This window comes from Larus michahellis, chromosome 17, assembly GCF_964199755.1.
Source record: "Larus michahellis chromosome 17, bLarMic1.1, whole genome shotgun sequence".
Taxonomy (NCBI): Eukaryota; Metazoa; Chordata; class Aves; order Charadriiformes; family Laridae; genus Larus; species Larus michahellis.
The window spans coordinates 3,480,839-3,506,454 of NC_133912.1; the positions used below are offsets into that span (position 1 = coordinate 3,480,839).

Sequence of the window (25,616 nt, forward strand, 5' to 3'; positions counted from 1 at the left end):
GTGTTTTTATGGGCAGATCTCGCAACACAAGTGGCTGCACCTGGGATTTGATCCAAAGCTGATGGGGTAGAAATAAAGAAAGCCTGCCCTTCTTGTTACAAAAATCCCCCAAAAGACCTAGCTGTGGCACCGCGTGGGTAATTCTCATTCCGCTCCCAGCTGATGGCGCGCGTGTGCCTCGAAGCAAGACAATTGCTAGCCTTTGTCATTTCCTTTATGGCAAAAAAAAAAAAAAATAAATACCCAATCGAACTTAATAGGGATGACACCAATAGAGTTCTGTGGAAATTAGCGTGAAATCCTGTAGAAGAGGGTTAGACGATGAGGCGGCCCCGGTGGGATCCCACGGGCGAGTTTTGCCGTGCCGTGGGAAGGTTTTCATTCTCTGGTTGCTTTGGTAGCGCTTGCCCATAAGGTGTTATCCTGAGCGATGCCACTTCAGGTGCTATTTTTATTCGGGAAAATGTCAAATCCTTTCTCGGAACTTAGTGACTTGTTGTCTTGGTAATTTCTTGCAGAAACAAGATCTATAAAAATCCCCCTGTTTTCTTGGCAGTAGGCTTTTCTTGTCTATTTTGGATGTAAATATTTTTTAGAATTAGGGAAAAAATAAATGGGAGCTGCTTTAACAGGACACGAGGGGTGTAATTTCTCCCCCAGAATGACTCTTGTAGGGCTTCTTGAGGCACAGATGTAAGCGGGGATGTAACTGTGTGCACTTATATTTATGATACCGGCCCAGCGTCCTTTGAATAGGAGTCCTTGTATGCCAAGATCATATCTGGCTCCGTTCTTTCTTCATGCACTGTTTCCTAATCTGAAGCTCAGCTCTCTGAGAGCTGGAAATCCAGCGATGAGCAGGGTTATATTCATTTTGCATTGAGGGTGGTAGAGGGGGGGACACCTATAACCTCCGCTTTTTTTTTCTTTTTTTTTTTTTTCCCCCTTGAAATTTCCGGCAAAGTTGACATTTCCAACAACAAATAATCGCTTCGGGGAATAACTCATTTCCAAACCTGAGCCATTGCAAGTCGTTTGCAAATGAAAAAGCAGAAATCATATGGTGCCTCTGATAACACTGAGATACTCCAGTCCTGCTTCTGCGCTTGGGGAGGTTGGGATTGGTTCGTGCAATACCTCAGCTGGCTCCGGAGAGGAGATTTCTCCTCCTGCCTGGTGGGTTCCTGCCGATCTTCCCTGTCCTAGAAGGGTTGGAAGCGCCAGGGGGTTGTGGTGGCCGCTTTGGTGGTGGTGGAGGAGGAAGAGCAGATGATGGCCGTGATCAGTGTTGACCTCTGCGTCCATGCGTTGGGTCTCCCCGCAAGGTGCAAGAGGAGCAGGGGAAGTCTTGAGGAAGGTGGGGACTGGTTTTGGGGTGCTCGTACCATCGTTCAGGCAACTGGGCTTTAATGTGTTTTAAGTGCAATGCAAGGGAAAAGCAAGGCAGGAGCTGCACGGCCCTTCTTGGGAGAGAGTGAGATGATGAGCGGTGTCTCTCCAATCACAACAAGATCCCCGGAGTCTGAAGGAGCAAGGCTTGGGCACGAAAGCCAGAGCTGCCCTAATAAAACATTTACCGGGGTTTGGAGACCTGTTCGCTCCGACACGGCACATACATATTAAATGATCAAAGTTTCCATGCCTTCGGAGGAGCCGGCTGCTAATCTAATGCAACCCTTGGGCTTTGCTCACCACTGAGTCTGCATGAAAGCAAACGGCAGCTCTGTTTTCCTATTTAAAAGATTTCCGAGCTAAGCCGGGTGGGTCACAGTTCAGGAAGCAATAGGATCTGGCCTCTCCAACACAAACCATTCCGTGATTCCATGATTCTCTTAAAGGCTTTGGCAAGGAGGGGCTTGGGAAGGCGGGTTAGGGGTTTAGGATGGGTTGGTCTCCATCTCTCAAGTCCTGTCCACCTCTGACTCTCCTGCAGGCTATCTCGGGGCTGCCGTGGTCTTTCCCCCTCCTCCTCCTCTTATTCTTGCGCATCCCCTCCCGAAATCGCTCTGTCCCGTATCCCATTGCCTGACCCGCCAAGGGCTCCGCTGGCTTTTCAGATCCCAGCTTGAGTCGCAAAGTGCTGCCGGGGGATTAAAACCAAAGCAAAGGAGAAACAAACAAACAAAAAAAAAAAAACCCCAAAAAACCAAAAAAAACCAAACCAAAAATACGCCCCAAACAATCCCACCCTCTTCAGATTTATAAACTGAGCACACACTCGAGCTGGAAGGTGCCGAGGAGGAAAAGAAAAACACAAAGCCCCCCGGGGTGCCGTTTTTCAAAGCAACGCAACGCAGCCCTTTATTTGGCTGTCGACACTTGTTGTAGCTAGGCAGGGAAGCCAGCAGGTAAAAAGCTTGCCGGGGCCGCTCTTGCAGAGGCACTGGGCTCCCTCGGGCAGCACCTCCGCGAACCACCAGCTTACCCCACCGTCTGCCGTTTTTTTCAGGGCAAATACCTTCGCTACCAATCCTCACCGCTCCAGTGGTTTGGGACTGATGGGTTCGGCTTTCCGCTTGGTCACAGCATCTTTTCTGCTTCTCGAGCATCTCCCACGTCTTTCATGTAATTCCTTAACTCGTTTCCATTTACTGACGGTCCTTTTCTTTTAAGGTGCTCAACTCTGTTTGATCATCAACAAATTTCTCTGTCCGTTCCTCTGATAAAAATTTAAATCTGGGCACTTCTTGAAGGCTTCCTCCCCCCCCTCCACTTTATCTTTCTCCTTCCGTGCTCGGTGGGGAGTCAGCCCTTCTCTGGGAAAACAAAATAAATAAATAAAAATTAGAGTTCAAAGTGTGACATCTCCTCTTAAAAAGAAGAGGGGGGTGAGGAGAAGGGGGGAAAAAAAAAAACCCAACCAACCAACTACCACCATATATTCTTACAGATGTGACATCAAAATGGAAAACTATAAAGGATGCGTTTTTCAAAGACTTGTACGGGGACTTGGTTCAGTGGGAAACTGGCAACCAAAGTCTCTCCCGGCGCTTTGAAAGGGTGTCCTTGAGCCACCACAAGCCTGTTGTTGTAGCCAAACACGTACCACAGGCGGCTGTGTGGGGAGCGCAGGGTGCTGTGGTCCCCAAGGAGGACCAAGATGGGTCGCTGGTGAAAGGCGGGTGATGGGGATGGTCTTGGGAGATAAGGATGAAACAGCAGAAGAGGTTGGCGCTGCAGGAGCCTACTCAGTGACAGCTGTTCACCAGAACCTGCTGTGTCCTTGCGTCACCTTGGCATCTGCATCCATGTCTCCCAGCATAGAGGCATCTCCTTCCTTGCTCGTTTTTGGGAAGGAATCGTGATAGGAGATAGAGTAGGAAAACAACCGTTAGGAAGGGATGCTGCCCAGGGCAGGACCGCAGAGCCGTGGGATGTCAGCTCCTTCTGCGTCTTGGTGATGGCCACCGGCGTTCGGGGTGTGGGGATGGTCAGCAAGAGTTGCTGGCCCTGCCAAAACCTGTTTGGGTGGCCTCTGGTTTCCCACCCAGCCTGGAAGTGCACTGGGGAAAACAGGCATGGGTTGGTCCTCGTGATGCTGTGGAGCTGCCGGAGCAGCAGTCTGGTCTGGGGGTCTGCCCGCGCAGCTGAGCAGCATCTGGGAAGTCCTGCGGGGTGGCAGATGTGTAAGCGGCACGCTGTTACCCAGGTAACTGCCTTTTCCTCCCCTGAATCCTGATTATTTGGTATCTTGCCATAACCCCATGGGGCCCCGTGACTTATTTCATCCCATCCAAACCCACCGGTGCCTTTGGCTCCCCTTTGGCAAGCGCTGCCTCCCAGCCCGGGGAGGGTGGTGGGTCAGGACCTAGGCACAGTTGAAGCTGAGACATTGTGGGGAGGTGGACATATCCCCCACCATGCTGAGACCCGTCAAACAAGCTACTATAGAGCTTTGAGCAGCCGTGATTTCTCCAGGGGGCTCATCCAGCCCAGCGACTGTGCATAAAAGGTCCAATGTGTCGGTGGTAGTGCTGTAGCTTCAGGTGGACATCTGCTTGGCGTTTCAGCTGGCTTCCTGGAGGCAAAGGCTGTTGGACTCGAGCAGCAGCAGATGTATGTCATTAATTGAAATAAAGGGATTTCCCAGATGCCTGTGAAACCTCTTGGCTGGCCCTGGTACAAAGGGAGCAGCGTCACGGTGAGGCGGTCGTGTACAAAGCGAGCTCATCTCTGGGTTTGCGTGTGTTCAAGGTCAGCAGAGCGTCTCTGCTGCAGGCAAAATACCCGTGGGCGCAGAGACCGGCCCCGTATTTTGTGTCCCTGTGTTCTAGGAGAACTCATAACAGTCAGGAAAAAAGGGACCAGCGCCGAGTCCCACAGCTCCCAGCAAGCAGAAGCCTTCCCCCAGCTCCAGGCAGGTGACTGGCAGGGGCGCCGAAGGCTTTAGGAGGTTGAATGATGTCTCAGACAATAGTTTCTCCTCTATCACTTCATCAGCTTCTGCACCTTTCCTGAGTTATCCTCAGCGCAAACGCCTTCCCCAAGAATTTTTTCCTTAAAAACCATCTCAGCACCACTTCCGTCAGTGCTCATGGAGCATCCTGGCTGTCCGATGCGGGACGCGAATGTCTGGGGACACCCTTCTGCAGCCCATAGCTGTGACAGCCGCGTGCTTTCAGCAATGGCAGAGACAACGGCCTGATGCAATCGATGACTTCTTTGGGGGTGGAGGAGCTGCAATTAATCTCTGCTTGTTTTTATGGCTTTTTGTCGTCTTCCTGCCTGCTAAACTGCTTGTGTGGAGGGAAACGTGTCCACTTTAATGGTGGGGACCCTTGCCTGGTGAGGAGGCACCGGGAAACCTTTTGTTTCCAAGATGCTCCTCCAAATACTTGCTGTCCAACGTGTCTCTGGTGGTTGTCCGGCACTCAGTGGGTGGCACGAACAGGGAGCTTTCTTGGTTTGCAGCTGATGGAGCGCGGGGTGGGCTTGTGCCCAGCGAGGTGCTGAAGTCTTGGGGAACGGTTGTCTCGCCGTGAATCGGTCCCTTGCTCCTGCTCCGGCTGCCTCACCTTGGATTAATTACAGTACAATGCAATATACATTTATATGGTGTCTGCACAAGTGTCTCAGGGCCCTTTGCAATCTGAAAAATCTAATTAAGGCGCAGCCTCCAACATGAATGCTTATCACCGAAATGTGTACAGCGAGACAGAGGCGGCATGCCTCCGCGGCTCAACCAGGAGCTGAATCCACACTCTCCTGGCATTATTAATTACTCAACGCTTGGTGTCTGAGACACCGATCGATAGCGTGGGCCTGGTTAGATAGTGAGCTTGAAGTGAGCGTGAGGGAGCAGAAGATAACCATCATCTAGAAACCCAGCGGAGGCTGTTCTTGGCCTGGGAGGAGGAGGAGTCGCTTTGCAGAGACATGGGCGCTGGCAGCACATGTTTACCAGCGACTTTGACGCTGGAAGGTTATTTATTCAATGCAGAAAGACGTCGGCGATATTGAATTTTGGCCTGGAGAAGGTCCCGCCTTGGGGACCAGGTTGGTGATGGGCGCAGCATCGTTCTGCAGGGTTTGCTGCAAAACTTCTTTGGCCTTTTAAGTTGGTCTCATGAGTGGCACCAGCTGTTGGGAACGCCACAAGTGAGACGAAAGCGTAAATAACCAAGGGAAAAGGGAAAGGAAATGTGAAGTGGCCCTTTAAATACGAGCCTCCAGAGCCCGGAGCCCAACTAGCATTCCCTCAAGTATTCAAATGAGATTGCAGCATCAGATTGGTATGCATTAGGCTGGTCTCAATGAAAATTAACATGTAATTGCTTCAAATGAAGTAAGTGAGGAGGTAATCTGTTCTTAAATTGGATTCGCAGGATTTTGTGGTACCATAATGCAGCTGTGAAATGAAATATATTTTAAGGATGATGTCCTCAAGGGGAGAGGGGAGGAAAAGGGGGGGTCTGTACTGGGAAGGGTCCTTCCCCTCCCTCCCTCTCTTGTTTTTGGTCTCATTAGTGCCGTTTTATAAATGGGGAGAAGGGTATTGGTGCGAGTGGTATGGCTGGAGAAGGTCCCATTGCTTTTGGCTCCGTCATGTTTCCTTCCTTATCATCCTTCCTGTCCATCCTCTCCTCCTATTTGGTTCTCCAGCTTCCTTGTGGCACCAGTGTCCCCTCCGGGACCTTCTCTCATGGACATATCCCTGTTCTGTGGTGATGGGAGGTCATGAGATGAGTGCTTGGACTTGGTTCATGTGGCAAACAACCTTCTGGTTATGCGATGGGGGAAGATCTGGCTATGTGGTGGCTTTTAAGTATCTGTAAGAAGCTGTGTAGGGTCTTGCTAGGGAGCTGGTTTCTATCAGGAGATAGATGTCAGAGCAAGAGGCGCAGGTTACCTTCTTGTCTTGGCCACTTGTGACCTTGGATGGGGAAGCCTCTTCTTCTTCCGAAGGGGAAGGTCCACTCCCCGTCACCCTGGAACCTGCTGCGGCACTGCAAGGCTTGGGGATTCATCTCCAAAGGCTTGGGATGCCCTGTTCCTCCCATGCAGCGTTGTGTTGCCTGGACCACCGCTCTATCTTAATTCCAAGGGTTTGCTCGTTGTCTTCTTTCTGTCCATCTCTGCCCATCTGCCCGGAGAAGTATGAGCTTCGGTGTTGCCATGAAATTGCAATTTGGAGGGTGAGGGAGATCTGGTGTAGGAAGGTGACGTGGTAACCTGCAGTTATTCTCAGACTACAAGTATACAGTGTGTAGAGAAATAGACTTGCTACAGGTAGACCTGGGTGGTCAACCACAGCCAGTGCCAGCGCAAGCTCCCCCTGTCTCCCCGTCGCAGCTCTGCGTTGCAGTGTCTTGCGCTACTGGAGAGCTCTGCCAGTGCCTTGAAAACCTGATGCTTGATCTTCTGCTCTTCCCTGGGTTGATTTCCCTGTGTTTTCCCTGCCAGTGCTCCTCATCCCTCTGTTAGGAGCTCCTCCTTGCCCCCTGCTCCTCCTGTCCCACTGTCTCCTGACCCACAGCATCCTTTAGTAGCCTTCGTTCCTCTCTGCAGTCCTGGCAGAGAGCGCTCACCCCTCGCCGTTACTGTTTAATACCTCAACTTCTAAGGAAAAGCCACTTTAGTGATAATTTCCCACTTGTAATAAGTTAAGTGCATCGCTTCCTTTAGAATACATTTTCAGTGCAGTTAAGCTCAGCAGTCCCTTGCCTGTGTGCTTAGTTAAACGCGCTCCTTTGCAGACCGTTGGGGTGGATGGCATCGCTTTATTCCTGGGCCATTAGTGTCAATTGCGCAAAGCAGAACCGGGATTTATTCAGGGGGCACAGCTCGTAATTGAGCGAGTTCAGCGCCGGGGATCGGCGCTAACTGCTGGGAGTGCAGCCTGGAGGAACTTCCCTGCGGGGCTGGAGGAGGAGAGCGGGAGCTGCGGGGGGGGCCAGAAGGATGGGGAGTTCATAGAATCACAGAATGGTTAGAGTTTGAAGGGAACTTAAAGACCACCTCGTCCCACCCCCTGCCCTGGGCAGGGACACCTCCCACCAGCCCAGGGTGCTCCAAGCCCCGTCCAACCTGGCCTTGAACCCCTCCAGGGATGGGGCAGCCACAGCTCCTCTGGGCAACCTGGGCCAGGGGCTCACCACCCTCACAGCAAAGGATTTCTTCCCAATATCCCATCTAAGTCTCCCCTCTTGCAGTGTAAAACCATCCCCCCTCATCCCATGGCTCCCCTCCCTGCTCCAGAGTCCCTCCCCAGCTTTCCTGGAGCCCCTTGAGGGCCTGGAAGGGGCTGGAAGGTCTCCGCGGAGCCTTCTCTTCTCCAGGCTGAACCCCCCCAGCTCTCTCAGCCTGTCCTCCCAGCAGAGGGGCTCCAGCCCTCCCAGCATCTCCGGGGCCTCCTCTGGCCCCGCTCCACCAGCTCCGTGTCCTTCTGCTGTTGGTGGCCCCAGCGCTGGAGGCAGCACTGCAGCGGGGAGACCCTGCAGAATCCCCCCCTCGCCCTGCTGCCCACGCTGCTGGGGATGCAGCTCAGGCTGCGGGGGGCTTTCTGGGCTGTGAGCATTGGGGTGTCTTGAGTGGCTCAGCCTGGGGTTTGCAGGTGGTGAAGAAGCATTTTTCTAGGGAGAAGCGCATAGCAAGGAGAGATCTCACCAGGTTTTTGGAGGCAGAGAGAGGAGACTTCTCCACTCCTCCTTAGATGAGGAAACTTTATTTTACAAGGTTTAAACCGCTCTGTAACACTTGGGGGATGAGGATTGGGGTCATTACGGAGTTATTCTCTTCTTGTGGCGTTTCCGCACCTCCTTTTGAAAGCCTCTTCCAGACAAGCTGGTCTGGGGTGATGCCTTGCAGGAGGGAGCACCCTTGCGTGGGTAACTCTGGAAGATGGCTGGGGAAGGGGTGACTTTTGCAGGGGGTTGTTTGCCTGCTGGCATCCAGAAGCCCCCCAAGCAATTACCTGGGCTGTGGGAACACATAAAAAAGGAGAAAATCAGGAGAAACACTGTGTCTCTGGAGCTCAGCGCAGCATCCCGGCACTGCAGGAGCTCCCTGGCGGGGTGACATTTCATTAGTAAACCGGCCGTGTCCCCGCACAGCTGCCTACAGGCGGTCGGGTGCTGGCGTCACCCCCCCCCCCCTTCCCCCTTCCCCGGTGTCATTAGCACTTTTGGAGGGCACCCAAAGCAGATGTGGGGCAGGAGCATGCTGGGGTGCCGCTCCGGGGTCAGCCGCGGGGGTCGGGAGCCCAGGTTAGGGACCCGTTTCCTCGACGCGCGGTCCCGGAGCGGCTGCTCTCATTGATGTGGTGTGGCACGCTCCGAGAGGGAAGACGCTATAGAGGCGCGGAGCCCTGTTGTTAGCAGAGACAATGGGAGGATAAATAGAAAGGCTGGATGAGGCGAGCACGGGAGCAGGGGACTTGGAAAGGTGCTAGTGCGCTTGCTGCATTGCAGAGAGATAAAGACTTTTCCAGACGAGCCATCCCCGCCTGCTGCATCACGACCTGCCCGCTTCGCACCGGTGCCGGCCTGGGGGTCTCTGGGGACCGGTGGGATGTTGGGTGGATGTAGAGATGCTCGTGGGACTCCTGGCTGCTCCCTGCCCTGCCCCGCGCTCGGTCAGCAGGCTGTAAAGTGGGATCTCGGGCTCTTTTTGCAGCTCTCCTTTCCTCCCCGGTCCGGTTTCCTCCTGTTTTCTTGGCGTTTGCCAAGAAGCTCGGCTCGGGCGGCGTACTGGGAGTTGTTTGCAGCTCTGCGAATCCCGGGCAATGAACCAAGGCGGATCTTTTCGAGCCCGGTATATTATTATTAATGTAATTAGTGTGAATCATTTGCATATATAAACTTTCACTTGAGGAGGTCAGGTGCTTTGCAAACACGCGTTAACTCGCCCTCCCGGGCCGGGAGGTGCCAAATATCTTTAAAGCCTTGCAGAGGGCAGAAATGAAGGGCAGGGACTTGCAGGGAACTTGCTGCAGGTCGCAGCGTGAGCCGGTGGGAAAAGCAGGACCTCCCGGTCCAGAGCCCCGACTGCAACCACCGGGATAAAACTCTGGGCAGGTAAGAGAGGGGGAAGCACAAAGGGTTTTTATTTTCCACTCCCGAGCGCTGCTTTTGACCAGCTCAGCGTGATTTTTGCAGAGGCACCGGGGCGGCGGCTGATCTGAGGGCACCTCCTCACCCCCGCAGCCTTTGGAGATGCTGAGGCTGCTGTGGGGGGAGCTGGAGGTGGACACCAGCCCCAGCAGGGTCTCCCCCTTTTCCTGCCGGATCCCGCTGCCGAGTTAATTGTTCTGTCAGCTCCTGCCTGGCCGGCGGCAAGCTCCCCGTGCAGGGAAGGGGTTTCTCAGCCCTGACAGCCATGCTGTGCTGTGAAGAAGTCCTCGAGCTGCATCTTCACTTGGTGTCCCATCAGGGTGAGCTCAAGGGATGCCCTCCAGCTGAGTTTGCAGTTGAGGGTGAGGATGGTTGGGGTGGTCCTGGGGTGGAGGTGAGGACGGACATGCCAAGAACCCCACCACCATCAACCAGGCAGGCAAGCAGACCCCAGTGGGGATGAGCCTTGAGCCCCTGTTAGAGCCGCTTGGGTGAGCAGCTGGGGCTTTCAGCAGGCCAGGACCAAACCTATGGACCTTCTTAATCCCATAGTCCGTCTTCCACCGTGTGGAACCTGCATCCTGCACGGGTTTGTACATCCAGCCAAGTCATCCAAGCTTGAGGTGGGTGTCATAGAATCATAGAATGGTTTGGGGTTGGAAGGGACCTTAAAGATCGTCTGGTTCCAACCCCCTGCCGTGCGCACTTGTAGCATCTGGAGGGGTCAGCAGATGGGGTTACTGCAGGAGGTGCACATGCCGCGCGCCAATGAGCACACGTGCTCTTCGTACGTGCTGCATGTGTCGCATGCGCACAACACCCGCCGAAAATGGGTGTTTTCGTCGGGCTGGTGCTTGGCGTGTAGGGTAGTGTTGCGTGTGGGTGCGGATGTGAGCAGACGGTGCTGCAGTGAGTGTGTGCGAGCGTACGCAGTCTGTATCTGCGCGGAAGGGGAGCAGATGCTGTAAATCCTGCTGAAGAAGGGCTGGACTGGGAGGAATTGCTAGTGCGTGACTTAACCCAAAACAGCGAAGCGTATTGAGAGGGAAACCAGACTGGGTTGTGCCAACGAGGGTTTTGGCTTAATATTTATTAGTAAAAAAGCTTCCAGACCAGTTTTTCCATGATAGCCCCACCTCAGGATGTCCATGGTGTGTGCATCCCAGCCTTACGGGGTTATGGGCAGCACGTGTCCCACGGAGCGTGGGTCAATCTGATCCCTTTGCTTAGGAACTGATGGCCAAACTTCTGTTGCCACCGGCGCATAAACATCATAGGAGAGCCTATGAGAGCTGTGGGACTGAGCCTGAGTAGGATTGAGTTGTTCACAGCCCAGCCTTTAATTAATCCTAATAAATAACAATAAAATGTGATAATCACAGAAATAAATCTGAGATGTGAAGCTCCTGCCTCCGGCGGCGGTCTAGTTGAGTCGATCATTTATAGCGCGGCTGATGGCGCGGAGGCTGGAAGATGCTGCCTGGGACATGAGATGCTGGGGACGAGGCAGGGCCAGAGCAGCTTGTCCCCTTGCCCAGCCTCAATGGGCGGCTTTTGCGCCCAGTTTTCAAGTAAACCCCAAGCTAGTTCCTCCAAACTGATTTCCAAAACACTGCCAGTGTGGAAGGGATTGCTTCAAAATCCAGAGGTTGTCTGGGAATTGTTGAGTTAAACTGGGAAGAAAAGGAAGAGACATCTAGGGATGCTTGATGGTGGGTCGGTGCTGTGGTGCCAACGCGTGTGAAAATCCCTTGGGTGTCCTGGATTTGGGAAGGGGGTTTCTCTAGGGCTGGCATGCAGTGAAAATTAGGTGACGGTGGAAGGAGAAGCGAACCCAGGGGGGCGTCGAGTGCCGGGGGGGGTCAGCTTGGTCGGGGCCCCAAGCTGGGCCACCAAGTTTGCTGGGACGAGCCAGGTTTCGCACCGTCCCTGCCTCCCCGCCATGGAGCTTGTACCCTGATAATTGCAATGAAAGCGGCAACCAGGTTGGTAATTTTGCTGAGCGCTTTTCAGTTCTAATTAACATTATTCATTTCTTGTGTGTCCTGCTGGGTTGAGACAATCTGTGCTCTCCAGCCCAGCCCTCTGGAACACCAGCGATCTGCATAAGAGGCAACAAAGAAGTGTTGTGCCAATTACTACACTTCAGTAATTAAAAACCTCCTTCCCCCCACTGCTGGGCCACCTCCTCTCCCGTCATCTTCTGTGTGCAAACTCGCGAAAGCGAAGAGAGAGATTCAGGAGGGCATGTCACTGCCGGCTTGTGCCATCTGTGTCTGTGCCCAAGGTGCGGGGAGGTGCCGGGGGCCGCGTGAAGCACGGGTGGGATCAGTGGTCAGGGCGCTCGGCTTTGGCACCCCGTTGTGTGTTTATTTGTTCCTGATCCCCGATTGCAGCGGCAGTTTGGCCGTGGGCTCTTCGGGAGCGGGTCTGTGTCTGCAAACAGCCCGCTCCCCGCTGTTTTGTCCCCGCCCAGGGCTTTGTTGGCGTTTTCAGCCTTGTTCATCTTGGTGCTTGCGTTACCTAAGGTGGCAGAGACCTGATGGCGATGCTTTCCCTCTCCCCATTTCCACCTTCAGCTGCTGGGTGGGCTGTCGGCTGCACCCATGGGTCCCTTGTGTGGGGTGCAGGCATGAGGACTTTGGCTGGACAAGGTCAACCCCTCTGGCCATGGGGATGCTGGCTGGTTTGGGGGAGGGCGGCCAGTCCTAATGGACCAGTTTGCTTGTAGAGGATGCTTGTAGAGCAAAGCCAAGAAGCTTTGGCCGCAGAGATGCTAACGGGGGTGGAAAGGGCACTCCCAGGCTGCGTCTGTATCCCCTTTGCACCCGCCGTGCATCATTCCCCATGGAGCGCAGGACAAGGGCAGGAGCAGGCCAGGTGGGAGAGGTGGGGAAGATGTATTCACGCAGCTCTCAGCTTTGGGCCGTGCATGCCATTGTCTTAGAATGCCCAAACTCCATCGCTCGTGGTCATTTTGAGGTGCCCTCAGTGGCAGCAGGGGGTCTGGTGCGGTGTGAAGAGCTACCAAACCGTCGCTGCCTACCCCCAGGATGATGCAGCAGTGGTGTGTTAGCAGCGTTTCCACCTCCCGGAGGAAAAACCCTGGGGCTTGGGACTCTGGCTTTAGAGGGAAAGCAGCAGCAGAGAGAGGGGGCAGTATCATCTCCTCCTTGTGCTGACAGTCGGCAGTTTTTCATCTTCCTGCAGTGGAAGGCCTTGCCTTCTGAGCAGGAACATAACAAGGATTAAGGATCTTGAGAGAGAAAATTACCTCATCTCTGCTTAATTATTTTTACATCTTCTTTTTGGAGGCAAGCGCCGTTTTCCGGCACCCCCGGGACTTCTCTCTCCCCTCCCTCCCTGGCACATCGTGGGGTGCGAGGGAGGGCGAGAACCTCCAGCGAGGCGGAGGAGGCATCTCGGGGCTTTGCACTTCGCCAGGAGTGGGGTGGGAAGCGGGGAGGCTGTAGGCTCGGCGGTGGCTTTGCTCTTCTCCACCTGTGCTTTGGAGCCTGGCATCCCGGCCAAAGCCAAAGGCTTTCTGCTTGGCTGCCCATGTGCCAGAGAGGAGGGCTTCCCATCCCTGCGTCGGGAGAGAGGAGCTGCTGGGGGAGGGGAAGGGGAGCAGATGGAGGGGCTGGAAGAGCATCGGGTCGCCGCGGTGAGCCTCGGCCGCGGGGACCCCGACTGGCGGTTGTGCGAGGAGGAACGCGGTGGTTGGAAGGAGCTCGGGTAGGAGCGTGACCCGCCATCCCCTAAATAGCACACCATATCCAAAGGTCAAAGTTTGCCTTTCCCAGGAGCTGTTTCTGCACTTTTATTACATATATATAAATTTTGGCTCGGGAGCTTTAAGAGGCAGGGAAGAAAATAAAATAACAACTTGAAGCCTGCCGATCCCAGGGACAGAGAAGCGTGTCTAGGTGATAAGAAGAGATTGTGACCGGGTGCTGTGAAGGGCGAAAGCACTTATTTCACTGTTGCCTCATGCGTTACCTGAGCCCCGTTGCTTTTCAAAAGCACTTAAATGCCCATATGATAGAGGGAATGCTTGGATTACACACTGTCTGGCTCCATTATTATCCAGGGATCTCCAAGCTGATGCATTTCACAAAAAAACTGGCGTGGAGGAGGAGAGAGGAAATATATATTTTTAGTTCAGCCTGCTTACGGGTCCTCAGGGATAATCCCCGGAGAAGGGACCGGTCCAAGAAATTCAAGCCATGTCTGGCTTCTTATCACCCGGTCCTTCTCCGTGATACGGCTTTGGCAGCGAGGGTGGACACCCCTGTGTTTGTGCAGAAGTGCTGCTCGCCGCAACCGCCGGAGCCTATTTCATGGCACGGCGATGGGCAGGCCAGGGCCAAGCGCCAAATACCCCACCCGCATTTTCTTCAAACCCCATAGGTCTAAGCTACCGGCAGAGTCGAGGTCCAGAGTAAAAACTAAAACCATCCTCTGGGAAGAAATCTCAAGTTTTGTTCAACTTGAGCAACTCAACTTTTAGGTTTTTGCTCAAGTTGTAATGCAGCTGAGAGCAAGAGCCGAGTTCTTGGTGTTCAGCCCAGGCTGAATCTATTGCCTTTTTTTATGTGGATAATAAAAATCTGCTCACATTTAATTTATTATTATCGTAATATCATTATGGAACAGCAGTAAAATTGTTTTAATTTATCGGATGTTTTTCACACCAGAGAAGGGAGGATGCCGCAGTAGCTTGGGTACTTGCCTAGCAAATCAACAGGGGTGCCCTGGGCTGCGAGACTACCCGTCTCGCCTTGGGCACATCGTCTCATGGGGATCCCTCATCCCTAAACCTCCAAATGTTGTGTCTTGAGGCTGAGTGGGTTATTTAGGGTTCTTTTCTAATGAACTGGGGCCAAAGGCATACCTCCAAAAAGAGGTTAGATGGGACGAGAGAGCGTGTCCCCAGGTGGGTACCTGTGTCTTCGCTGGCATCAGTAGTGGACATGGGAAGGGCAGGAGCGCACCAGCGAGGAGACAGACGGACAGAGAGAGGCGGTAGATGGCTGCATCAATCTCAGCGAGGACCTGAGCTGTCTTGCTTTTATTATTACTACTTACTCGGTGGCTCTGCCCAAGAAAAAAAATCCCTAAAGCGTCAGGATAAGTCCCTGACAGAAGGCATGCTGCAGAAACATTCATCCTTGCCGTTAATTCCCCTGCTGCCGCGGTCCGGCATGTATAGCCCATTAAGCCCCTTGCATTCATTGAGGTTACCCTGTGCGAGACCTCCCAGGGGCTGCCGCGCTTCTTTTTTGGTGCCTCCAAAGTTAATTTGCATCCCGGCCACTGCACAAGTAATGAAGTAGATTGGGGAGAATATAAACAGTGGATCTGAGGCTGAGTGGTTTTATGTAGGGACATTATCCTCTGTCACCGGCATCCAGCAAAGCGTGGCAAAGTCCTAACGGCTCCGTAATCCCAAACTTGCTCGGAGAGAAGCGGGGTTTTAGCTGGTTTGGGGGGCTGTGGGTTTTCTGCAAGCTAGGGAAGGGCTTGGGCAGCAGGCCCTGTGGTCCTTCACCTGTCTAGAGACAATTCATGGAAATGGAGGGTTCAAACCTGGCTTGGGGACCTGGGGACGGAGGGTGACAGGGCTGGCAGGGACCTTCGGGAGGAGCAAGACTGGCCCCTGCTAACGTGGACGGGAAAATGATCTCCTTCGGGAGCAAAGTCTTTTCTAGATTTGCACCGTGTTGTCTGATGGGGGCTAGGTGTCTTCATGAGGCTGGATATAGAAGTTTTCTACCTCCAAAACGTTGCTCAAGAAGTGAGATGGGGTGAGGGGCAGTAAGTGAGGGAGACGCAGCGATGCAGATGATGGGTAGAGAAGGAAGAGCTGACGGAGGGGACAAATGGTAGGAAGCTCAAGGTTTCTCTTTAGAGGTGTGTCAGAGCCGGCTTTCTCCGGCGATAAATTTCCCCCGCTCCTTTGTGAAGTAGCGTGAGCTGCTTTCCCTGCTCCGCTTTGCATTTCTTTGCCTGGCTGCAGGGATATGAAGGTCTGCGGAGAGAATGACAAGTGATGGGTTTGGGCAGGAGGTAGCAACCTGCATCCTCCCCCCAAAAAAACAAGTGTGGTTTGGACTCGGGATGGAGGTTTTGGCTCGGTTCTGGTTCTCTCTGTGTTTGCAAAGGAGCAACTGGGAATGGAGGGGTGAAAGGACTGGTGCTGGGGTGGCTCTCACCTCTCTACATCTGAAATCGTTGTGAAGCTCTTGGGCAAATCCCTGGAGCCACCGCTTTAGATGGATGTCGGTGCCCTGAGTGCCATGCGTAAAGTGCTGACGTTGTCCTCTTTTGGACACTGAAAGCACTTGGTCTCTGAAACTGCTGCTGGCAGCAAAGCTAAAAATAGTGCCAGGAGGACCAGGAGGGGCTGGGGAAGGGGGGACAGGGAGTCCAAGAGCAGTGCGCTGATGGGTCACCTCTCTGCTTCTCCCCAGGTGCTCCGTGGATAACCGAGTCACCCGAGTGGCCTGGCTGAACCGCAGCAGCATCCTCTATGCCGGCAATGACAAGTGGTGCTTGGACCCTCGGGTGGTGCTCCTGGCCAACACCAAAACCCAGTACAGTATCCAGATCCAAGACGTGGACGTGTACGATGAGGGCCCCTACACCTGCTCTGTGCAGACAGACAATCACCCCAAGACATCGCGTGTCCATCTCATCGTGCAAGGTAAGAAGAAGGGAATTCGTAGAGGGGGTTGGGCTTGGTGCTTTGATTTCTGTTCATCGCTCTTGCCCTGGTGTCTTCTCCTCCTACTGCCGCTACGTTGAGCGTCTAAGACAACTGGGTGCAAACGTTGGGGCTGATCCATGAGCTTGGAGAATCCCAGTGAAGCTGGGCAATGCATTTATCCAACTTTCCTGGAGTAGTCGTGGGGCTGTGATACGGGCAGCGCTGCCTCCCGCAGTAGTCACTAGCAAACCTGTGTTTGTTGTTGTTGTATTTTGAGGGCTTTTCTTGTTTTCCATGCTGGAGGCAACGCTTGAAGTAAAACTTGCGTTGGGGGAGAAGAGAGAGCTGGCAGATTTGTGTACTTTGCGGGGGTGTGTGTATGCCTAGCAACAATATGTGTTTGTGTGTTGAAACTCCGTACTTCTGTGAAGAGGAGGAGGAGGAAGGCCGGCATGGGGTGCTAGAGCGCTTGCGGTGGCCAAGCGCGCCTCACCAAGGCTGTGCCATCCATGGGGTGCGTGCGTGCGCTCTTCAGCAAGCATGCAAGCACACACGGGCCCTCAGAGGGGATGTACAAGCGTGGCCACGCGTGATGGTCAAGCAGATGGACGTTCATGCAAGATATCTCCTGCATCCCTCCTGCAGGACGTGCGCTGGGCACGGGGGAGCCTGCATGGTGTGACATACGGCGCCCACTGCGCTCTTAGGGAAGCAGCCTCGGGGAAGATTAATGGAAAATTTCTAATCCCTTCCTAGCAACCTTTTTTTTCCTCCTTCTTCTTCTGTGATTTGGCCAGGAGCCCTCTTAGCATGACATACCAGCTCGAGTATTGGAATCTCGTCTCGGGCTAATTTTCGAATGCTGATGGGGGTATTGATTTGGAAACAAGCTGGGTTAAAAAGGCATTGGTCTTGTACACACAGTCGGGTTGAGCTAATCCGCCGTCGATATGCCAGGCCTGAGCATTATCGACAGCCTAATGAATAGAAGGAGGGGGAAAAACCCAAACCCAGGGCCTTTATTTTCCCCCCCTCCCCCCTTTTCCGTTTTCTTTTTCCTCTTCAAGCAATCAAGCAAACTAAACAGAGCCGGACTTTCTCCATCTCCATTAACCGCGGAGAAAAAGCGGATGCGTTGCCAGCCCGGGTCCTCGCTGTTTATCTTGCCATCTGTTATTACCTGCCTGAGTTTCTTAAGCCAAAGTCGATCCACCCGCAAGTTCTCGAAGTCGCTATCGGGCGCTGGGGGGGATGCAGGACAATTTCTAGCTGTTCTCTTCTGATTCCCGTTTCCTGACCTAAATTTCCCGTATCACCAGACATCTGTCTCTATCCCTTCCGTGTGTTGCTGTATCATTAGGAGGAGATGTTTGGGTGCTGGAGGGAAAAGGCGGCATCTTAACTCCTTGCAGAGGAACAGTTAGGTACTGGAGGATTCAGTGATGTGCTCGGTCCTATAACGAGGTGAATATCCTCATGGCTGCCAATGGAAATACCGGCTTTCAGGAGCTGGGTCCCTAATTTCAAGGGTTCACCCTGCCCTTTTTTCGAGTGAGAGGTGACGAGAGCCTAATGCGCAACAACGCGCCGGAGCAGGACATGAAAGTGAATATCGTGTCCAATTAGAGGGAGGCCTGCCTTAATGACCCCCATTAAAATTTGGCTGGGGTGCTGCCAGGATTAACTCTCCTGCCTTGGAAAATGAGCCCCATAAATATGCAAGATGGTATAATCTTGTCCTAAAAGGCGTCCAGCTTGCGGGAAGCGGCGCTTACCCTTCCCTCGCAGGAAAGCAGGGTATCCGAGCGCCAGATTTCAGGGATATGCCAAGAACTGCACGTGGCTGTGGGGTCTCTTGCCCCTTCCCGCAGCCTGATAAGAAGGGAGAAGTGGTGAGAAGAGATGGAAAAGGGGGGAAAACCCCTTTTAAACAGGGTTAGTCCAGGTGCAGCCAGAAAGAGGGTTGCTCTAAGCAGGTCCTGACTTTCCCCAGGAAAAAGGGCCTGGGGGCACAGCTCCGGAGGCAGGAGCACTCCAGCCTCTCCGGATGTAATTAAATCGTACCCCGGGGCAGGATGCGCTCTCCAAAGGGACTCCAAAGTGGGAGCAAGGAGCTCTTCCCCTTCCAGCCGAGATTTCAGCAGCCTGCTGCTCCCCGCCCCGGCAGGCGAGGCGGGTGCCTATCGGCCAAGGGTCCAAACGCCTTCAGCCCACACCGTGCGTCCCTCCCTCCTCCTCCTCCCCGAGTTTAGGGGATATCGCTGGGAAAACGCCATGGATGGAGGGAGTGAGGAGCTCGGTGTCTGCCGAGGGCGTCTGGAGCAAGCGGTGCCGTGGGGGGAAAAGAGCAAAAAATAGAAGAGGGGTAGGGATGGGAGAAGGAGCTGCCTTTAGGGCATGAGGGTTGGGGATGGTCCCCCCGCAAGGGAGCGGGAGAGAATGAGCTAGAAAGCAGCAGGAACCAAGGATGTCCAGGCTGCAGCGGGGGAAGTGCTGCACATTTATTTCTAGGTTGACTGTATTGATGGCTGAGATCCCAAAATAGGTGGGTAGAAGGCACCTCAAGAGCTAATTTAGCCCGTCCCCCTGCAACGAGGCAGGGAGATCGCTGGCAAACACATGTGAAAGCTATTCTTGAAAATCTTTAACAAAGCAGGTTCTTCGGTCTCCCTAGACGCTCTATTCTATTGCCTCACTACCTTTATAATTAGAAAATGTATAGCTAATATCTAACTTAAACCTTCTTTGTTGCAAATGGAGTGGAGTTTTTCTCAGCCTATCCCCAGCGGACGCGGGGAACAATTGATCAGCGTCCTCTTTGTGACAACCTTTAGCTTTCGGGAAGGTTGTTATCGCGTTGCCCCTTCGCCACCTTCTTTCTGAAACGATGCGAGCCCCCTTTCTCCCAGCTCTCCTCGTCGGTCAGGCTTTTCAGAAAGGCTTGTCAGTCTTGAAATCCCGCCACAAAAGGCAAAAGGTGATTGCTGCCACTCCAGGAATAGCAGGTCGGTGGAATGTCTCCTTCCTTCTGTGCTAATACGGGACAAATGAGCCCGGGAACGAGACAACAGCCCCTTGGCATTGAATGCGTCGAAGTTCAGACCTTCTATTTCGGGCACTGCTCTAAACGGGGTCAGGGCTCAGCGTTGGCGATGCCAAGTGGATGTGAGCCAACACCATGGCTGCAGACGGTCCGAGGAGGTTCTTTGCACTTGGATCTCCCCGGGAAGGAAGCTCCCAGACCAAAAATGAGCAGCTCGGGGAGCACCCATGTCTCTGGAAGGTGGTCCCTGCCTGTCCCGCTCCCTCAGCCCTCGTTTCTTCTTAGGAGGAGGTGTCCTTAGACCAGTACAGGGAAGCGGCGCTTCCCATGTTTGCAGGAATTTGGGAAGAGCGAGGTGTTTCGGGGGTGAAGATCCCAAAAGGGAAGCCCCACTTGCAGTAGGCGAGCTCTAAACTTGGAGGGAGGCAGAAACCCGGAGCGAGAAAGAGGACTTTGGCTCCATCGACCTCCGAGGAGCGATGCTTTCCCTTCCTCTCCTCTTTTCTCCTGTATCCCGCTCTGCTTTCCTTAGCAAGTCCCGCTTCTTCCCCCTGCGGCAGCATCTCGGGCTCAGCCTCCCCCTTCTCCCCGCTCCCGGCAGGACACTTCAGCTATTTAAGCTCTTCTCCGGGTTCCTGGCTTTAAAAAGAGAGAGGGGAAGGGAGGAGGACGGGGGTCTGGAAAGCTCTTATTTGTATTGATAATAAGCCGTCTCCAATGCGCGCCTGCAAAACACTCCCACCGCCTTGTAAGATGCATTAAGGAGAGTTGGCCTTATCTCGGCGCGGGGAAATGGACTTGGGGAAGGAGGCAGGGAGCCTGCCGGAGTTTAATCTCACTTAGGCACACAAATTTGCATGATAGAAAATGGGGGAGTTTTAGCGCTTTAGAAAGAAAGAAAGAAAGAAGTTTAAAAAAAAGAAAATTTTTTTTTTTTTTTGAAAAAGGCAGGCAACTGGGGGGATATTAGCGCTTTCCCGCTTCTTTATCAGTTTCCCTGGCCCTATCTGGCTTTTTCTGTTGTCACTGGAGCAACTAATCACCCCTCCCCTTTTGTTTGGTGTAAATGAGTTTTCCCACTCTTTCCCCGGCCCGGGTTAATCTGAAAATCCCTGCCTTTGTTTGGGAGTTAATTACCTGCTCACAGGAGTCGGGGGGCTGCGGGCGCAGGTGACAGGGGGCTGTCCCGGTGGCAGGGTAAGGGGGGGGACAGACGTGACGTGTTGGTGGCACCGGGGCCGCCCCGGGAACATCGCTGCCAAGGTGTGCACCGGCGAGATAAAGCCGCCGGTGGGGGCTGCGGCACCTGAGCCGGCTTTGTTTCAAGCGCCCAACTCTGCCCAATTAATTTCCCTTTGATGCCATTAAGCCCCTTGGACTCGTGGGAGAATAAGGATAACTTTTTCGCAGCCGCTTTTCTGCCTTGCGCCGGGGAAACGCCTGCCCTGATGAGGAAGGATCAGTCCCCGCCGTCATCACCACTCTCATCCAAGGGCCTCAAAGTGTTTTGCTGGGAAATCGGAGTAGATGGGAATTCATGGCTTGGGTTTTTTTGTGGTTTTTTTTTTTTACCGGAGATGCTCAGAGCCTTCCTGCCCAGCAGCTTTGGCGCCGCTGCCAGAGCCGGGAGGGCTGAGATTGTCCTCTCCATCACCAAAGCCACCGGTGCTGGGGGTGAGGAGGTCCCAGAGGGACCCCAGAGGGATGTGCCCAGGGCTGTTGGTAACTCAGTGAGGGTGCGTAGACGTTGGCCATGGGCTGGAGTTTCACACTAGGTAGGATGCTTCCCAGCAGAAACTACAGGAGCTGATCCTGGCACGGGTTTTTCTGGTGTGTCCACACCTTTTTCCCCCAAAAGAGCCACTATCCCTTCTGGAAGGAAAAGCAGGTTTAGGTAATGCCTCCTAAAAGGCATGTGGAGAGATGGGAGAGCCTCCCCAAAGCGTCGCGGGGGGAGGAAACCAACAGCACGAAATCGAAATCCTCCCTCGCTTTCCCTGCGCTCTCGGCTCCTTTGACTGATGCGTTCCTTCCCCGTCTCTCTTTTGTTTGCTAATCGCCGTCCGTCCATCAAAGCGTCTTTTCCTTTTGTATCGGGGCTGGTGGGGAGGACTGAAGGTCTCCCACGCGCTCTCGCACGATGCCCTAGTTGTTGGCTTTGCATCCCCCTTCTGCTCTGCCCGCCGGGAGCATCCCCTCCTCTCTGCTACTCCCGCGTCCGTCGCTGCCCGTGTATCTCTCAGTCTCCTTCGCAAGGTTATACCAGCCCTCGCTTCCCCGTGGGGGGGCTTCAGTGGGGTGGGTTTAACCCCCAGACGTGCCCATCCAGGCTCCCTCACCACGTTGGCCGCGTACCCGGTGTGCAGCTGGGCAGGTTCCCTCCGGCCTTCCTCCCCCACCACCCCCCGGCCCCAACTCACTTGACCTCTTTGCAAATCAATTTAACATCTGTGAGGCAGAGATAATAATTGTCACCTCCTTCACAGGGGGGGTTTGATGAGGATTAATTCATTAATGTCGACAGAGGTCTTTGAAGATGGAGCGCGCTATCTGAGAGCTAAACGTTATTATTAATTAGCAATTATATCGTGGGGAGGGAGGGGGCAGGGGGGAAAAGGAGAGAATCCGGAGCCAGTACTGGAGGTGCTTGCTCCGGGAAGCTTCAGGCTGCCCCAGTTTCGTGCCCGCTTTGCTGCTGGAGGGAGCCAGGGGTGCTGTGTCCCCTTCGGGGACGTGTCCCGCTCGTGCTGAGGCTCGTCCCCCTTCCCGGAGGAGGGGGGTAAAGAGCGGGAGGGATGGGGAGGCGAACAGTGCTGGAGCGTGCTAACCGCCGTCCTCGTTAGATGCGGTGGGGAGGGGAAGGCGTCCTCCCGGCTCGCCTGGCACCCCGGCGATGCCAGACCCAGGGGAGGATGCATCCTGTTCCCGGGGAGCAAGAATTGGCAGGAGAAGGGAGCGAGGGGAAGGAAGAGCCGGTGATTCATAGGACACACAGACCGTTTTCGCTTCCGTCGTGTTTTTCTTTTCTGTGTACGCCGAGGCGGCGGCAAATTTCTCTGGTTTCCCACACGCTAATGCTGTAATCTGGTGTGTTGTGGGGTTCCCCTAAGAATCATAGAATCACAGAATGGTTCGGGATGGAAGGGACCTTAAAGATCATCTAATTTCAACCCTCCTGCCATGGGCAGGGACACCTCCCACTAGGACAACACGTAGAACAACACGTAGAACAACAACACGAGCCCCTTGCGGTCCCCACCGGCTGCCCCGTCCCCTGCTGCTGGGACAGCACAGCGATGCCAGCACAGCTGGGGCCATTTCCACCTCCGACGCCCCCGTGGCTCAGCTATTTCCCTCCTCCCCGTCCGCTTTTGTGGGCTTTTGTGCATGGCGAGCTCGGTGTTAACTCTCTTTGCTGCTCCCTCGGAGATGCTCAGAGCGGCGGAGGTCGCCCTCTGATCATCGCCCCTCTTGTGGAAAACGAGAGCCTGCTCCTTTTTGAGCCTTTCTGAGCCTGCGAGCTCCCGGCGGCCCCCTTCACCCCTTCATCTCCAAAGGTTGCCCGCCTCACCCGGAGCCATTCAACAGCGGCTCCATTAATCCCTTCTGCAGAGCCTCAGCAGCTCTCCAAGCTGGAGAGAGGACTCGAGAGGTCTCAAACCCCGCACAGCGGTTCCCCCCCACCTTCCCCCAGGGCTCAGCCAGCCGGAGGGGTGGCACAGCAGCATCCCTGTGCCACCGGGATGCACGCCGAGCATCTCCCCGCCTCCCCGTAGGGTTCCCGAAGTCCCCCGCGTTCGGCGTGATAAAGCCGGTGGTGGTTTAATGAGGTCACTGCAGCTTAATGTTACTGCAGTCATCTCTTTTGTTTTACTACATTAAAATATTTGTGGTGGAACGTTTGGACCGCTGTAATGCGATAGCGCTACCTTAATGTTACTGTTACCATGGTGACGCTAATGGCGGCTCAATAACATTATTGCAATTTAATCTTACGACAATAAAATTAAGGGTAGAACCGCGAGACCTCAACAATGTAATGTTACTACAGTAACAGCATTGTTATCGTAATCGCAGGAGCAGAGTCAACTCGTTGTAGGGTAATATTGGTACCGGCGCTTTGTTGTTACTATAGTAACGCGGAGCATCCGCCGAACGTCGCGGCAGGGGATGGACGGGAGGCGATGTCGGTGGTGCGCCGGTACTACAGCTACCCTGGGGGTTGTCAGCACGGGAAGGTCACGCCCGGTATAAAGTCACCTTATTTGCCTAATTCCACAATTGCGGTGTTTATATCGGGGGCCTTTCCTCTTCTCCTTCCGTTCCCGGAGCTCTTCGGAGCGGGTCTGTTGTTTTAGCGGCAGTAACTCTGCAGGGAAGGATTTAAAGCGCTGCCTCCATCTAGTTCCAGATCCTTCTGCCGGGGCGTTTTATAGCATGTGGCTGTTATGGAGCGATAACGTTTTATATTTCTATGTCATCTTTCATCGTGAAGGATCCCAGCACAAGCTACAAATTATTGCCGTGCTGCAGGGCCAGGCAGGGAACCCGGCTGCGTGCGAGAGGAGGGGGTTGCATCCAAGGGCACCGGAGCTCGCTTTGCCCCCCCCCGGAGAGATACCTACCTGTGCAAACGAGAGCCTCCTTTGCTTTGGGGATGTATCTCGAGTCCCCAAACTTTGCGAGATGGGGTCTTGGTGCATCTTGACCATGCAGCATCTGCCTGGATGGGCACGGGGAAGCCCTCCCCCTGCCCCTGTCCTAGCTGGGATCGCAGCTTGTATCAGGGCTGGAAAGGCTGGTGGGGTAGGGAGACAAGGAGGACTGCTGCTGCAGAAGGCATTTTATATTGCAATGCAGGGGATTTATTATTGCAATGCAGGGAATTATTGTTGTTGTTATTATTATTGTTGTTGTTGTGGCGTTGCAGGGGATGCTCTGCATCTCAGCATCGGGCATCAGCGTTCCGTGCGTGGGAGGGATGGTGTCGGGTATGGCTCAAGGAAGCGGCGTCCTGGCTGAGGGATTGAGCATCTCGGAGCATCTCTTCCTCGCTCCTTCATCCTGGTTTCATGGCCCCCCCACCCCCCAGTATGCCACATGCTGCGAGGCCCCGCGTTCGCCTTGGCACGGAGCAGCAGGTGACATCTGGGTGCCGTGGGCTCGCTGCAGTTTTCTCCGGCCTCCAGGGGAGGGAGGCAGAGCTGCCGAGCTGTCCCCAGCATCCTGCCCGCATCCTTGCCGCATCCCTTGTCCAGCCTGGTCCCAGCACGCCCAGGGCTGCGCTCTTGCCATGCCGCCGCGCCTGCCAGCCCCGTTTGATGCCCCGCTTGCTCTCTTGCACCCTTAATCTACCTACACCATCATCTTTTCCTTGGCAGGCAGGGGTTTTTCCTCCGCTTTGAGCCCCCGTGCTCCCTCCCGGCTTGTCAGGAGATCTCCATCCCTTGACAGCTCGTCTCGCTGCCTTTGAAACTGGAATTCGGGTGCGCTGCTGCCCGTTTCGCAAGCCCAGCCTCCAGCCCTAGCGCAAATCTGGGCCTGTTCAGCGAGGCAGCTGCTGGGCTCCCCTCCTGCGTCAGCATTTGATCTCTCTCCATGGGTATTTGGACTCTGACCACCGTAATTCCTTGTTTGTCCTTCAATAAAAAGACCCGCGAGCCCCCTTGACACCGGAGCTGGAATGGGTGGGACCTGGGGCGCCCTGCGTTGCCAGCTCGCCGTGGCAATCTGGTGCCGCATCCCTCCTGCCAAACCGGCTCCTCCGGGAGTTACATGTTTGAAAACACGAGCAGCGGCTCATCTCCCATTCAGTGTTTTTTCTCCATCATTTGCTTTATTAAATATTGATTTTTTTTTCCTGTTGCATTATTAAACCTTAAGTCCCGAGCATAAATTCAGAGTTGATACTTTAATCTGGCTCTTCTTTTTTTGGCCTTTGGAGCTGATTTTTTCCGGAGGCGAGTCCAGAAGCGAAAGCCTGTTGCAGAGGCTCGGGGTGTCCGGAGAGCGGGGGGGCTCTGCCCAAGGGACTTTGGTCGTTTGATGCAGCCTTTGCCATCGAAGGTGGCATCCAGGGGGATCCTGGCTGGCAGTTCTGCACAGGTGAAAGGAGGTTGGGGAGGCATCAGCCAAATTTTTCAGGGTAATTTGTGTGTTGTTGGCTGGGGGAAGGATGTAGCTCTGTCTTTTTGGTTTTTTGATAGCAGTCTGAAAGGGGAGGTGAGTCCGGAGCCAGTGCGTGGGCAGAGCGGCAACGGAGCATCCCTCCCCGTGCCCCGCTCCGTTTGCTCCCCGGGGTTTTTGCTGCTCT

The 25,616-nt window shown here is 54.2% G+C and overlaps 1 protein-coding gene across 18 annotated transcripts in view; it reads left to right on the forward strand.

The window, feature by feature from the left end:
• Positions 1 to 25,616, forward strand: part of LOC141732448 (protein CEPU-1) — a 479,662-nt gene that overhangs the window by 411,605 nt on the left and 42,441 nt on the right. For all 18 annotated transcript variants that reach the window (XM_074561455.1, XM_074561456.1, XM_074561457.1 and 15 more), the window contains one exon: positions 16,025 to 16,257. In XM_074561455.1, the coding sequence (XP_074417556.1) occupies positions 16,025 to 16,257 (233 nt within the window). The remainder of the gene's footprint in view (positions 1 to 16,024; positions 16,258 to 25,616) is intronic.